Source organism: Ptychodera flava, chromosome 21 (genome assembly GCF_041260155.1).
Source record: "Ptychodera flava strain L36383 chromosome 21, AS_Pfla_20210202, whole genome shotgun sequence".
Classification (NCBI taxonomy): domain Eukaryota; kingdom Metazoa; phylum Hemichordata; class Enteropneusta; family Ptychoderidae; genus Ptychodera; species Ptychodera flava.
Window position 1 is genome coordinate 31,083,100 of NC_091948.1, and position 14,296 is coordinate 31,097,395.

Below are 14,296 nucleotides of genomic sequence, written 5' to 3' on the forward strand. Positions count from 1 at the left end.
CATCCAGGATGGCATCAAAAGGGGATTTTCCTCCTAAAACAGGTCTCAACCAGATATGAACTGAAAATGCTCACGTGTTTCATACAGTTATGTGTAAATTTGAACCTTTGCCGCATGTTTGCAACTTAATTGAAAGTATTATAATCAACATAATGAACAATATTCACCGCCGAAATCATGAAGTATACAAATATGTAATTAGCTGAAATAAAAATATCAAAGTTCTTTGACTGCTGTCATTGTATCACCACTTTATATAGCAAGTGTAATTACCGTTGGCCAAGTCCTTCAAGCCATATATGCCGAGCTGTGAAAGCTCATTAGATATGCAAATTGTAAATTAGCTGACATGAAAATGTGAAATGACTTTCGATATTGTTTTAACCAGGTATAATCATCAATGTTGTCATGTTTTGCCAACTTTGATCAAGTAAATCCCAGTATATATCCCTAATAAGCAAAGTTCATTAAATATGTAAATTAGGAATTGTTTAAGTAAAAATGCTTAATGATTGTCAATAATGTTGTATCATGGTATCTGCAATATATGTAGCAAGTTTTGTCAACTTTGGTCAAGTCAATTCAGATATATATCTCTAATTAGGAAAGTTCATTAAACATGCAAATTAGGAATTGGCTGAAGAGAAAATGCTTAATGACTTTCAATAATATTGTATTACAGTGTCTGAAATGTACATAGCAAGTAACATCAATTTTGATCAAGTCAATTCAGATGAATATCCCTAAGTAAGAAAATTCATTTAATATGCAAATAAGGAATTGGCTGAAGTAAAAATGTCTTTTGACTTTCAATAATGTTATATCACAGTATCTTTGATGTATATAGCAAGTTTCAATGACTAAAATCAAGTTAAATTGTATTGCTAAGTTATCCCTATATACCAAAAATCAGACCTCTAGCTCTATTGGCTGGCTCAGAATTAGATATGCACATAATTAATGAGGTACAGGATGCGATGTCATAAGGTCTCCCATCATACCAAATATGAAGGGTGTAGCACTTGTGGTTACTAAGTTATGGCCATATATGTATATTTGAGGTCAAAGGTCATCGGGATCACATGACATTTTGTCAAAAAAATTGTATTGCTAAGTTATACCTATATACCAAAAATCAGACCTCTAGCTCTATTGGCTGGCTCAGAATTAGATATGCGCATAATTAATGAGGTACAGGATGTGATGTCATAAGGTCTCCCATCATACCAAATATGAAGGGTGTAGCACTTGTGGTTACTTAGTTATGGCCATATATGTATATTTGAGGTCAAAGGTCATTGGGGTCACATGACATTTCGTCAAAAAAATGGTATTGCTAAGTTATCCCTATATACCAAAAATCAGACCTCTAGCTCTATTGGCTGGCTCAGAATTAGATATGCGCATAATTAATGAGGTACAGGATGTGATGTCATAAGGTCTCCCATCATACCAAATATGAAGGGTGTAGCACTTGTGGTTACTTAGTTATGGCCATATATGTATATTTGAGGTCAAAGGTCATCGGGGTCACATGACATTTCGTCAAAAAAATGGTATTGCTAAGTTATCCCTATATACCAAAAATCAGACCTCTAGCTCTATTGGCTGGCTCAGAATTAGATATGCACATAATTAATGAGGTACAGGATGTGATGTCATAAGGTCTCCCATCATACTAAATATGAAGGGTGTAGCACTTGTGGTTACTGAGTTATGGCCATATATGTATATTTGAGGTCAAAGGTCATCGAGATCACATGACATTTTGTCAAAAAATTTGTATTGCTAAGTTATCCCTATATACCAAAATCAGACCTCCAGCTCTATTGGCTAGCTCAGAATTAGAAATGCACATAATAAATGAGTTGCAGGAAGATGCCAAGGTCAAAGGTCAAGTGGAATCCCCAAAATTGTGGAGAGCAATTTGGTCCCCTACTGGCCATTGTCCAATAGACGCTGGCTGTCTTGGACTTTAACATAGGCCAGAATAAGCCATTGCCATAGCTTAGCTGCATAGGTATAGGGGAGGTCAAAGGTCATAGAAAAATCAGAAAAATAATACTTTAAAAATCTTCTTCTCAAATTGGCAATACCTGTGACTTTGATATTTGGCATGAAGGAGCAAGGCTATATTAGGTCTAACCAGGATTAGGTTGGTAGCGGGTCGAGTTGACTGGGGTCGAGTTGGTTAGGGGTCGAGATGTCCAGAAACCATGGTCATCATGCTTCCCATAGACTACCATGTATCACAAACATAGGGCCAATGTCCCTGAAGCTACTATAGACATGGATACAAAATTAAGTATTTCCTGACTGTATGAAATTATCTCACTAAGGTCATCCTAGGGACTTGTAAACCAGTAAGTTCTGTTGAATAAGTTGAGACTGTAGGTACTCAGAGAAAGCACACTGAAGACAAATGTTTGAAACTTAAGAAGTTCAAGGTAATCAAAAGCATTATAAGGAATCATGTTACACTTTCATTGCACTGTTTACACAGATTGCATAATTGCTATAAATAGCACATGAGGAATCTTACAGCCAAGCTTTACCATAAAAACCCTATCACTTTGACCACTCTTTTAATTCACCACTCTATTTTTTTCCTCAAAAAGTAATCTTATTTTATCCTTACCTAGTCAACCATAAATGGAAATTAGAACTTTCTCTATCTCTATTTATTTGACCACCCTATTATGACAAACTATTATGAGCAATTTCTTTTAGATAACATAAATAGTGGTTCAGAATATCAAAGTTGGGATTCAGGAAAGTTGCCTTTACATGTTTTAATCCTCCAAGATGGTAAGCATTTCACAATGAACTGTCAAAAAGTTGAACTTTCTGATAAGTCAACACTAAAATTATTTTGGCTTTGATGATTTCCTAATTAATTCAATTATTTAAAATCATATTAATTATTTTTTTCTGGGTGAATTGATAGGGTTTATACAGTACAAGAATTACATACAATGTAAGTCAAATTTTGACCAAAAAGTGACAAAAAAATTCCTTAAAAATACACATTTGCATATTTCATCACAATTTGAACAAATCTAAGTTGGGTTATCCCTAGGGACCTGTATACCAAATAATAAAGCTGTCTGACCAGCGGTTATGAAGAAGAAGATTTTTTACCAAAAACACTTTTTTGGCATTAATTTGCCTATTTTCAACGATATCAAAAATTAAAAAAAATAGTTTCTCAAAATCATATTTTTCATCTACACAACAAATATCAAATCAGTAAGTACTGCGGTTCTCAAGATATTTGAGTGGACGGACGCCTCACAAACGGACATACATACATACATACATACATACATACATACATACATACATACAGACTGACGACGGACGCCGGACGGATACCCATCCCAATAGCTTCTATAGACTATAGTCTATAGTAGCTAAAAATTAAAACTGTGATAACTTCATTAATATGCAAGCCACGCCCACCAAAACCTTTTCAGTTCTAGCCATTTGAATTCTGAGATGTCTACCAAATTTGACTGAAATACGTTCAGCCGTTTTTGAGATAATGGGGATACAGACACACGGACACACACACAGACACACAGACATGGCTAAACCATATGCTCACGTGTGTGAACACGTGAGCAAAAAATTTAGGGGGATTTGAGCAGTTCATGTGTTGTAATTGTATTGCTTAAGGTATGTCTGGTACCATTTCATGGGGGGGGGGGGGGGGACAAAATATTAGGGGTGCCAACATGTCAACAAAGAGGGAATCCCCCATCTCCCCTGTCTAGATGAAACATTAAGACTTTTTAAATTTTTCAAAAGTAAGTGTTCTAAAATGAATTATCTTTTAAACATAGACATCATATTTATTTGTACAGAATATTATGAAAATGAATTTTAAGCATTTTTCCACATTGGGTGAGATATAAAAAATCTCTGTATGTATAGCTTCCTTGTAAATTCCTGACCTGCTCTTTACGGAAAAGGTTTACCTACATGTAAGTTGACTCTAAAACCAATCCTTTAATCAATATTATCTGATTATTTTTGTTCAACCTTCTGCCAGATGTATTCATCACTGCATGCAGTGGTGAGGAAATACACACTGCATGCACTATAGAATAATTCTACTGCAATCTATATGTAAGAGTATAACCAACTTCGACATGCAGAACTCATGTTTATTTCATACTCTTGTAAATCTACATAGTATCTGTTAACACTTTTCCTTCTTCAATTTAATGTTGTGCATAAAATTAAATACATGGAGCTAACTAAGCTATGAGACAGCATGGTTTAACCTGTTCACGCCCACTTCCCGGCACCATTTTACAAGTGGTATAGTCACAAACTGATGACGTCAAATCTCCGTACACAATACACAGTGCCATAATTACAAGGCGTCTTTGTTTTGTGTATAGTGATTTGACATTATCAGCTTGTGGCTAAACCACTTGTAAAATGGTGCCCACTTCCCTGTAAACATGACCAAAGTCACGAATGATAACAGCAGGTTTTGGCCAAATCATGTTGGTGATAGGGTTAAAATATTGCTCCAGAGCTTGACTTTATGTTGGAGCCTGCCTACTCTTAACACCTCAGTGATGCCATTATCTTGTCACATAGGATAGTTGACATCTTCAAATAGATACATCCCTGTCACAGCTTACAATTGTTAGCAGTTACAGAAACCTAAAGGATGTATTTATTGTGCATTATTATTTTACAGGCATAAAACAACCCTCAAATTTTTCATTGATCAGTTGTTCATGATGTTCATTTGAAAGACATCTGTACACATTTGTATACATGTGTAAATTTTGACAACTTACTTGCTCAGCTCTTCTATAAATCCTGTGTCACATCTTGGACATGTATATTCCTGGAGAAAATGAAACGGGAAAATTTTAGTTTACATACTACATGTAGTTACTACATACACGTTGTGATTGTTTTATTCTTACTAACAGTTTCTTCACTTGGGACAACCTGTTTTGTGTTATCTCCCTAAATAAAAGCAGGTTCATGTACAGGTTAACAATAATTAAGACTCTCTCACAGCCCCAGACTGCTTGTATGAAGCTTATTACCTGAACTGCCCAGCATAACAAGCTTTTAAAATTTGATTTATTGGGATTATTTATTTTGCAAATCGTTAAATGAACTTTTGGATGAACAAATCACTTGTATGACAGTTGTCAAAAGCTCACTGGATGTTTGGTAGATGTACAACCATGTGCACTGTCTAAGTAGCAAATGAACAAGTCAAAATAATACGCTTGACCACTATCGAGGATAAATTAAAATGGCAAAAGCAACTGTATTTAATGAGATCCTTGAATAGAGCTTGGCAATGATCTCATTTTTAATTAGTCAAGTTTTGATGAATTTGATTGAGTATGCTGACTTTTCAAGTTATGTTTTGTTACATTCACGTGTCTATGCAATCAAAAACAAGTGTAGATTAAGAGATGATTTACAAATATGCAATTTCAAAATAACAAGTATATCATATTCACACAGCAAAATGTTCCATATACATATAAATTATTCCAAGAGAACATTAATGTTAACTCTTTCACAAAATTTATCTGTTCAGAACTAGAAATGAGAGTTCTAATCTAACCATTTGAAACTATAAGGCAAACCACGAGGGAGAAAGGTTTATAAGATTTGGCAAGGGAAAAACTACTTGTTTTTTACTGATGATATCCTAGTCATTAGCCTCCCTGCCAGCAATCAAACTATTAAGTATTATAGCTGCAGCTGGGATAATATGATAATGATGTAAAAATAAACTGACACCTACATTACCAACCATTTATCATGATCAAAAACATGTGTACATGTACATTCCTTCAATCATCTCATTCAATGATCATGAAATTGTGTGTCCACTGTTACCAGCAACTGCAACCACTACATGCTGCTATCTTTGTCACATTGCATGAATTATTGATTGACCAAAGGCAAGTAACAGCACAGGTACATCAAACATTTTGCATTAATCTTTCAAAATGAATATGAAGGAAGGCTTCAATTCCCAATACCTTCCTGTAATTAAGTCTTGACATATCATTTGGAATAATGAGGATATCTTTGTCACTAATTTCTTTCTCAATTTCCTCTGAGTTTGTATTGCATTACATAACTAGGCACAAATGCTGAACATCTGCAATATATATCATATTGATGGCTTGTTTTTGTGTAAGGATAAGACATAGAAAGAGCAAATTCTGCACACAGATGAAGGATACCAACAAGTGAGAAAACAGAAACATGAAAGATATCTAACATCAAAATAGGATAAATGTAGAACATGTTTATTTATTTTCCAGAACACTTGATATTCCTGTTTTACTGAACACATATTAGAGATGTGAGTTTGTATATCCAACGTGTAGTTTTGGTTTGGGGATGTTTTGAACTGCAGAGCCAACCCTTTGAAGCAATCACTGTCGGCAGTCTTGATCACTGTATGCACCAAATAAAATATTTCCTTCAATTTCATTTCCCTGTAAGGTATATCAGGCACGTGTTTGACACAATGGTAGGATACCATGAAGAAAAACACTACATGAAAAAATCCTTCAAAAATGGCATTTATGTTTCAAATTTTGCACAGCAAATTGTGTAAAGATCAAGAAATGGCATTTTTATAACTATCATATGCAGGTACAGCTCCCATCAGACTAAATTGAAGTACTGTATTTTGAATAAAGTACATACTCTAAATACTGTAACCCACTGATGAGATTGAAATATTGGTTTTTAATTGACACATCAATGTGAATTATGCAAAGGCATGCCAATGATAGTGCTGGGTATCTCCTTTACCATGAGATGTGAGTTTTGGAATTCAAAATAAAGTAATCATTGTACTGATGGGTTTCTCTCTCAGACAATATTTTCAAACAGATGACTGTGCAGGATGTTGATGCCGAGAATATAATATGTGTTATTACTGAGGGTTTCTATAACAAGAATGGGCTCTCAGTTCAATTTTTAACCACAGAGTAGCAACATGACTATGAATGAATGAGTTGACGAAGTGCCCATACATGTATGTTGATGGTGTAATTCAGACTCTGATTTTCTGTATGCATGATACATTTCATAGAAATCAGCTCATACACAAATATGAAACACACTCGTACAAAATGATGTACGGTGGTGTATCCACATCAACACGCAGAGAATGGATGTACATGAAGTAGTATCTAAATTCAGCAACAGAATATAAAACATGTACAGCCGTACACTGCTCATTCTCTTGCATGTTTTTGACATACATGTAATTTACGGTTCGTCATTCTCTGCAAGGGGATTTCAAGGGTAGTCCAACCCTCTGGTTTCTAAGCAACTCATTCATATTTTGATTATCATATAAAAGAACACAATTTTAAAGCAAGCGATTTGCAAATTATGCATTGTTCTGTAAATTGGTCATCCTTCTGTTTTTCCAAACACAGAAAATTGTCTTATGATATATATACATTCCTCATTACAGTAGACAGGGTAGCAGATAGGATGACCATGTGTATACATATATCTGGAATATTATAAGTCCAAATTCATAAACATTTTGGTGTTTTTGTTTTTGAAAATCTGCTGTTGGCAAGCAGTATTTAAAGCAACTTTAACACATCTGGATGAAGCCTAGATCAGCTATTAGGAATTCTTTTATGTATCTCAGTATCAAAATATATGTTGAAATTGGCTGCGATGGATGGATCCTCCCTCCATGAATAATACAAATGTATATAACAATATAGTTTTGGCAGAGTGTCCACAGCTAGACATTTAATAAACAAAACATTTAAAGTTACAAAAAATAAGGTTAGTTGAGCTCTATTGCTAAAAGTGAAAGGCTACCACTTTCTTCTTATGCTGCGGTACAGTGATGCAAATTTACAATTTTAATTAAGTGGCTGATTAGACCTTTATGGACAAGCATGCATTTCCTTGGCTTAAATAGTGTGAAACAATGGTCAAACATTTGGAACAAGGGACTATCAACATTTGGAACAAGGGACTATGATGGTTCTGGTCATATGTATAGCACATTGAACATGATTCAAGTCTTCTCTTCAACTTGAAATCCATGTTTTTCTGAGTGAATGTGTGTGTATGATCTGGTATTGGTTCACTAACATTGAAGTGAAAATGAAGTAGAACCTGTTTACTTATGTGATGTGCTCTCAGATATAACTGTTTGGGGTCACACCTGAGGAACACAGGGTCACATCTTTTCAAGGATAGAAATGTGCTTATTGAGGGTACATTTAATTGACCATGAATAAATACAAATAAATAGTCCCCCCAAAGATAATTATGTTGAGTGTAAGGATCAATAAATATGTTACTAGGGTTGTCAATGATGGGTCCATACTACAGGTTAGTACGGGCCCTGTATGCTTCAGTGTCGCCACTTACAGTTCCATTAATATGGGTAATTCTGTACATGTATGCTAAGGGACACCAAGGGGCTGTTAGTCAGCTTTCAAGAGTCAGTACCATGTATGTGCTGTGAAATTCATAAACTAAGAAATAAGGTCATGAATAGCAAATATTTACACAAAAATGTTTGTATGATATGACAAACATCAAACACATCAATCACTGTACAAATTTTGTAGGATGGATGTTCATGGATGTTTTGTTTTTTTCATGTAAAACACGATATGAGAATTCCCTGCACATACACATAGGCACATAAACTTCATATGCAGTATACATAGCAGCACTCATGTAAGCTGTAGACACTCATGCTGAAGCAACCTAGTGCTAAATGTTTCAGATGTCCAAAAAGGTATAGATTCATTGTGTGTGCCAGGACTGGTTGATTTTGGTCTGGGTTAAATATAGTGCATGTTTATAAATGTGACAGATGCTGTTGTTGTTGACCACATCAGTAACGTACACAACAACAAGTATTTACTAATTTAGGATGCCATATTTAAGTGTTTGAGCATGCTCATGTATATCACTTGATACTACTGTACTGCATCTACTTAATGTACATGTAGGTTACTCCATTGGAAATTTATTGGTTTCACTGGATATTTGTAACACTGGTATTGTAATTGGATACAAATATATGTGTCTACAGAATAGTTGGTGCATAGTAGTACTTTCAAAAGTTTATATTCTTGAAGAACATGAAGTTCAAAAATATGCAAAAACAAATCTTACAAACTTGAGTTCATTCCTTTGCTTGTTGGTTCTGGGACATACTGGTATGAAATGGTACAGATACTGTCACAGCCCCTCTCATTTAGTTGGCAGGGGATTGTGGCCTTCTCCAGCTAACATGGTACATGTTTGACTTTCCTTGGGCTTGCCTGGCAAGACCATTGAGGGCACATCAGTAAAAGGCAGAGATTAGAAGCTGTGTGGCATATCAGGGGCTGTCACAGAGAGTCCAGTGATGATACTGCACATATACTTATGCACTTTGATTTGAAACTGTTATCAACATAAATCAGCATAAGATACAACGTGTGAAATGCGTATGGATCTGATGATACTAGCGAAAATACTTATTCAGCTGTATTTATCACCAAGTATTTGTTGACAATATGACAACGTCCTGTTGAAGTTGCTGTACAGAATGTGTATGGACCTGATGATGCTAACGAAAAATACTTATTCAACTATAGTTATTACTATGTATTTGTTGACAATATGAAAACGTCCTGTTGAAGTTATTGTACAGAATGTACGTTTCCACAGGAGCACTCCATGTATTTTCCACATGTTGAACTTCTGGTTACTGAGCACCGTGATTCTTTGATTTTCTCTCTTTAATGACTATGCAGTACTTTTTCAGGTATTTTGCCAAGTGAACCTACAGGCAACTCAAGCCAAAAGGTCAAGCTGTTTTGTCAGTCTTGGACTGGGGAGTCGAAAAGATCCTGGTTCATCGATGTAGGTCAAATACCCTTTCACATTTTCAGTTGTGGACAGCCATTCTTAGAGTACAAGTTCCCTTTTGTCTTGCTATGTTTGATTCCTGTTTAAGTACATTTGCCTCTTCCATAGTTGAGGGTAGTTCCCTTGCATGCGAATAAAGCAACATTGCGGCCGTGGCGTGGTGGAGTTGAATCAAATATTTAATATTCAATTCACACTTTGGCTGGGTGGCAGTTGTCGAATGGTCGTAATGTATTCTGCCGGTACAATAACAATCACTCACAATTCCTACATAATTAGGAAGGGTCAAATTCTTGAGTTAGCCTACGAACACAATGAAGTGGTACACTGGCTTCATGGCTATATTAGTGTCATAATATCGACATCCCACAAAACAACAGCGTCAGTGTGTTCTCTTCAAGACGTCGGTATCGATGACGATACAGATCATACATCATTACATCATGTACACATACATTTCAATAACGAGGTGAGTGCCATGACTTGAAGCCTGCGAATATAATGATTAATTCCATTAAAACTTAGATCATTAAATCAACTGTCTATGATACTCACCGGTAATTTCGGACTTATTTCTCGGGCACACGAATGACAGAAGAATCTCGTCTGTGGTGAGTCTGAATTCTCATGAATCGACGCTTCCGCCATCTTTTTCCCTGATCCTCGATCATGACGTCACGTAGATATGGTTTGAACATGCGCAATAAAAATGAGAGATTTAAGTCTTTCCCAAACAAGGATGGTATGGCGAAATAGATAAGTGTGAGTGGCATTATTTAATTACACACGTAATTTTCCACAATCACTATACATATAGAGAGCTTTTTGGTTGATACGATATCCTGCAGTGTTTCCGCTAGGTTACCGATATGAAGTCTCGTTATTTCGCGCACAGTGCGCGATTCAAAGTTTTTACAGTAGCAGTAGCGCGTTAGCGTCAGAATCAGAAACGGAATCCTCCAATACCATTCTGCTTCATGCGATATACCATTTAGGAGAGGGCCTTCACGAAGCGATGAGTCACAGTCGCTCGAGGGCTATTCAGCTCTGGGACTATTCGCCCCATAGACGAGTATACAGAAGCGAGAAATACCCCAAGTTGGGGTATTTCTCGCTTCTGTATACTCGTCTATGGGGCGAATAGTCCCAGAGCTGAATAGCTCTCGAGCGACTGTGGATGAGTATGCGGCGAACGGCCCGAGTGACCACCCAAAAAAGTATTTTTTCTTGGTGACAGGTGTCATCGACCGTGTACCGAACCAAAAATGACAAAAGTGAGTGTGTGTCGGCATAGCCGTAGAAGTAAGCTTAGGCCTTTTCTACCTCCATGGTAGGGTATTTATTAATCACTTTCACTTTCACTTTATTGCATAACAACACACTTCGGAAAGTGCGGTATAGCAAGAACAAAACTAAACATTGCATAAAACATTGTTGTCTATGTCTTTACCTGCAGCTGCTGGGGGAAACATAGTGTTTGTAATATATTTCATGAGAGACAGCATATCATCTGAAGTTAAAATGTACAAAAACTTTTCTCTTTCATTTAAACTATCAAATATAGGATAATACAACTTCATTGCAGAAAAGAGAACTTCTCTATCACTATTATATTTTTGACACTTCATTAAATAGTGAAATTCATCCTCGACGGAAGACTTACAAATTAAACTTACAAAATCTGGATTCAGGCGGAATTCTTGGTTTTGACCTTCTGTCCAACTCGATTTGTAAACAGTGATCAGAAATACGAAGTTTTGTGACCAATTTTCTACAGCGTAAGTTCTTGATATCCAGTAAGTATATTCTCTAAACCTAACTTACTTTTAAATTCTCTGTACATTCTGAGCTTATTATTTCCCTTCCAAAGAGACTTATTATCATTGTGTAAATCACTGTACCAAGAAACTTGATAATGCTTGCGTAAGTTATTAATAATAGGTTTATGCTGTCACCGAAATTAGGGAAGGATACAATTCGATAGGGGGGCGCTGAGAAGATTTTGGGAAAATAGAGATTCCAAGAATGTGCCTATTGAAAAAAGGCAAAGGATGGCGGAAGAATAAAAAAAGCTATCAAGAAGACAAAAACTAAAAGATAATGCATCGACAATAATTGCTGTCTGCACTTTTCATTTTTTTTCATTTTAGCGCACCAATCGTGCACCCCATTTTCATAAATCTGGTTTACCGGTATTTGCATTTTCAGCAGTTCTTAATACCCTGTTATGATTAATATTTCGACTCATTTTTTTGTTTGACTTGTTTCTAGTTTCAATTGGATATTTTCAAAGGTATTATTATATATTAGTTGTGCTTCTGCTAAGTTCATCTTCTTTACTACCTAACGCGTGCTGGAATGCTGTTTAATATTTATTCAATCAATCATCAATCAGGCGAACGCCGAATTACAGCATGAGGTACCCATGACCCACAATCTAATGAAGCAACGAGGAGTAAAGTGTCTTACTCAATAGCACAACGCCGTACTGGAGTCTCCGAACTCGCCATCCTCCGACAGTAAGATCGGTACCCTAACCACTGTCCCATAGTGCCTCCACAAACTAGATTCAGCTTGTCCGCTGCACCGGGTATCTGATGTAAATTATTGTTCTTTACAAATATGAGCCAGGCTTATCATTAATTGCCAACAAAGTATTTGTTGTTATAAGCTTACATGAAGGAATTCCCGCGCCCACCCCAATATCGACTACTTCCAGCGCCCCTCTTTTTCAAACAACTGTGAGTTGGACATTAGATGGGGGCACAAACACTTGCCTTCAAATAGACATACTTAAATGTCTTAATTTAATGACTGAGTTTGTCTTTCAAAGCATATCATGGGATACACCTGTTTATTTCGAAATATAAACTGCATCGCAAATGTAGGTTTTTTATAAGCTTTTGAAACATTAGAAATCCAAATTGAAACATTAGAAATCCAAAGCATGTAAGACGTAATTTTGTGTCCAATGTTATTTTGCATGAGTCTTCATGAAAACCGCCTGTTTAAAACACTCCAAATAGCTTTCACAATACCTTGCCCAACATCAGTAGTCTAGCTGTATTATTCTGTCTACACCTTTCAAGTCACCCCCAATTCTGTATTACCACAGTTGGATGGCAACTTCATACTGATGCTTGCGCACTGCTTTTTCATTTCGGTTTTCAGTTGTGGATAGAAAACATCAAAACGAAGACAGAGGACAGGGAGTGCTGGCGGTTGGGCACGCACATACGCTGACCAAAAAAGATGACTCTGAGAGGGAAAGTAAAAAAAATCGCCAGAAATGGGCAAACAAGAAAAACAAAAATTCTACCTAAAGCTGGGAGAAAAAAAGTAATGCTCCCCGCCTTTCACCCCATAGTATCAATGGTCCACTCCTGACAACACAGCATACTGCGTCGTATAGTTGAGTTTGGTGACAGTTTTGGTCGGCATATTTAATAATGTTTTAATTGTTAAAATAAACATTTATGTCAGACATGTTTCAATAAATATGCTGTGCAAATACGTGAATCTACGCCCGAAATAATGTTATTTCACGATTAGCAACTCATGAAACAAACGGCCAAGGTGACGATAGTCTTTGACGGTGAGGCTGTAAACTTGAAAGTGTACTTCATCGATCATTTTTTTATTTATATTTCAAAAACATCTTTCCCCCTAACCATGTATGCTTGATGAAATAAGAGAAATATGCACATGTTTGTAACTCTTCATGAAGAAAACTATTACTAACTGTAATTTCAGTTGTTGTCAGCTGAGGGGTACCAAATGAACCGCGTAGATATCGAAGCAATTTGAAAACAACTATTTTAGCTGTAAGAGAGGTTTGTCTGTGTCTTGTAAACTAACAAGGTTTGAAAAGGATTCCTGTATTTCTCTCCTATACACCGTATTTTAGATCATTTTTATCCAACGATGTTTTATCACCCGGATCCCATTTTGGGTAAAGAGATGCCCCGGGCGCTTCGAACTCCCAGGTTCGAACTACAAAGCACAAACTGTAAAATCAGGGGTCGCCAAAATTTCCTACAAAAAGATGGATCAAAATTGTCCTGGGAAAAAACAGCGGTAAGTCTGCAGTTGATCAAAATTTCCTAATCAAAAGTCTACATGAGGTAATTAAAAAGGAGAGGGGTGTCAAATCTACTGTACATATGTGTCGGCCGATACCCTTCCTATGGCAATGCCACTGCTGGTTCCATCATTGGTACCAAAACGTCGCATAATGATAACCTTATTAACTCTTAAACATGTCCCGGAAAATGGTGATGTTGCAAAATATTTAAAAATTCAAGAAATCAAAGAGATAATAAATATCAAAAAGTAAAAAAAGGTAAAAAATTGAAAAAAGTAGACTACTAAC

The 14,296-nt window shown here is 36.1% G+C and overlaps 1 protein-coding gene across 3 annotated transcripts in view; it reads right to left on the minus strand.

The window, feature by feature from the left end:
* The window catches only part of LOC139122012 (E3 ubiquitin-protein ligase RNF115-like), a 36,850-nt gene extending 26,225 nt beyond the window's left edge, over positions 1-10,625 (minus strand). For all 3 annotated transcript variants that reach the window (XM_070687353.1, XM_070687356.1, XM_070687355.1), the window contains exons 1-2: positions 10,480-10,625; positions 4,821-4,870 (exon numbers count right to left, since the gene is read on the minus strand). In XM_070687353.1, coding sequence (XP_070543454.1) covers positions 4,821-4,870; positions 10,480-10,572 — 143 coding nt within the window. In that variant the 5' untranslated portion in view covers positions 10,573-10,625. The remainder of the gene's footprint in view (positions 1-4,820; positions 4,871-10,479) is intronic.
* Positions 10,626-14,296: the final 3,671 nt, after the last annotated feature.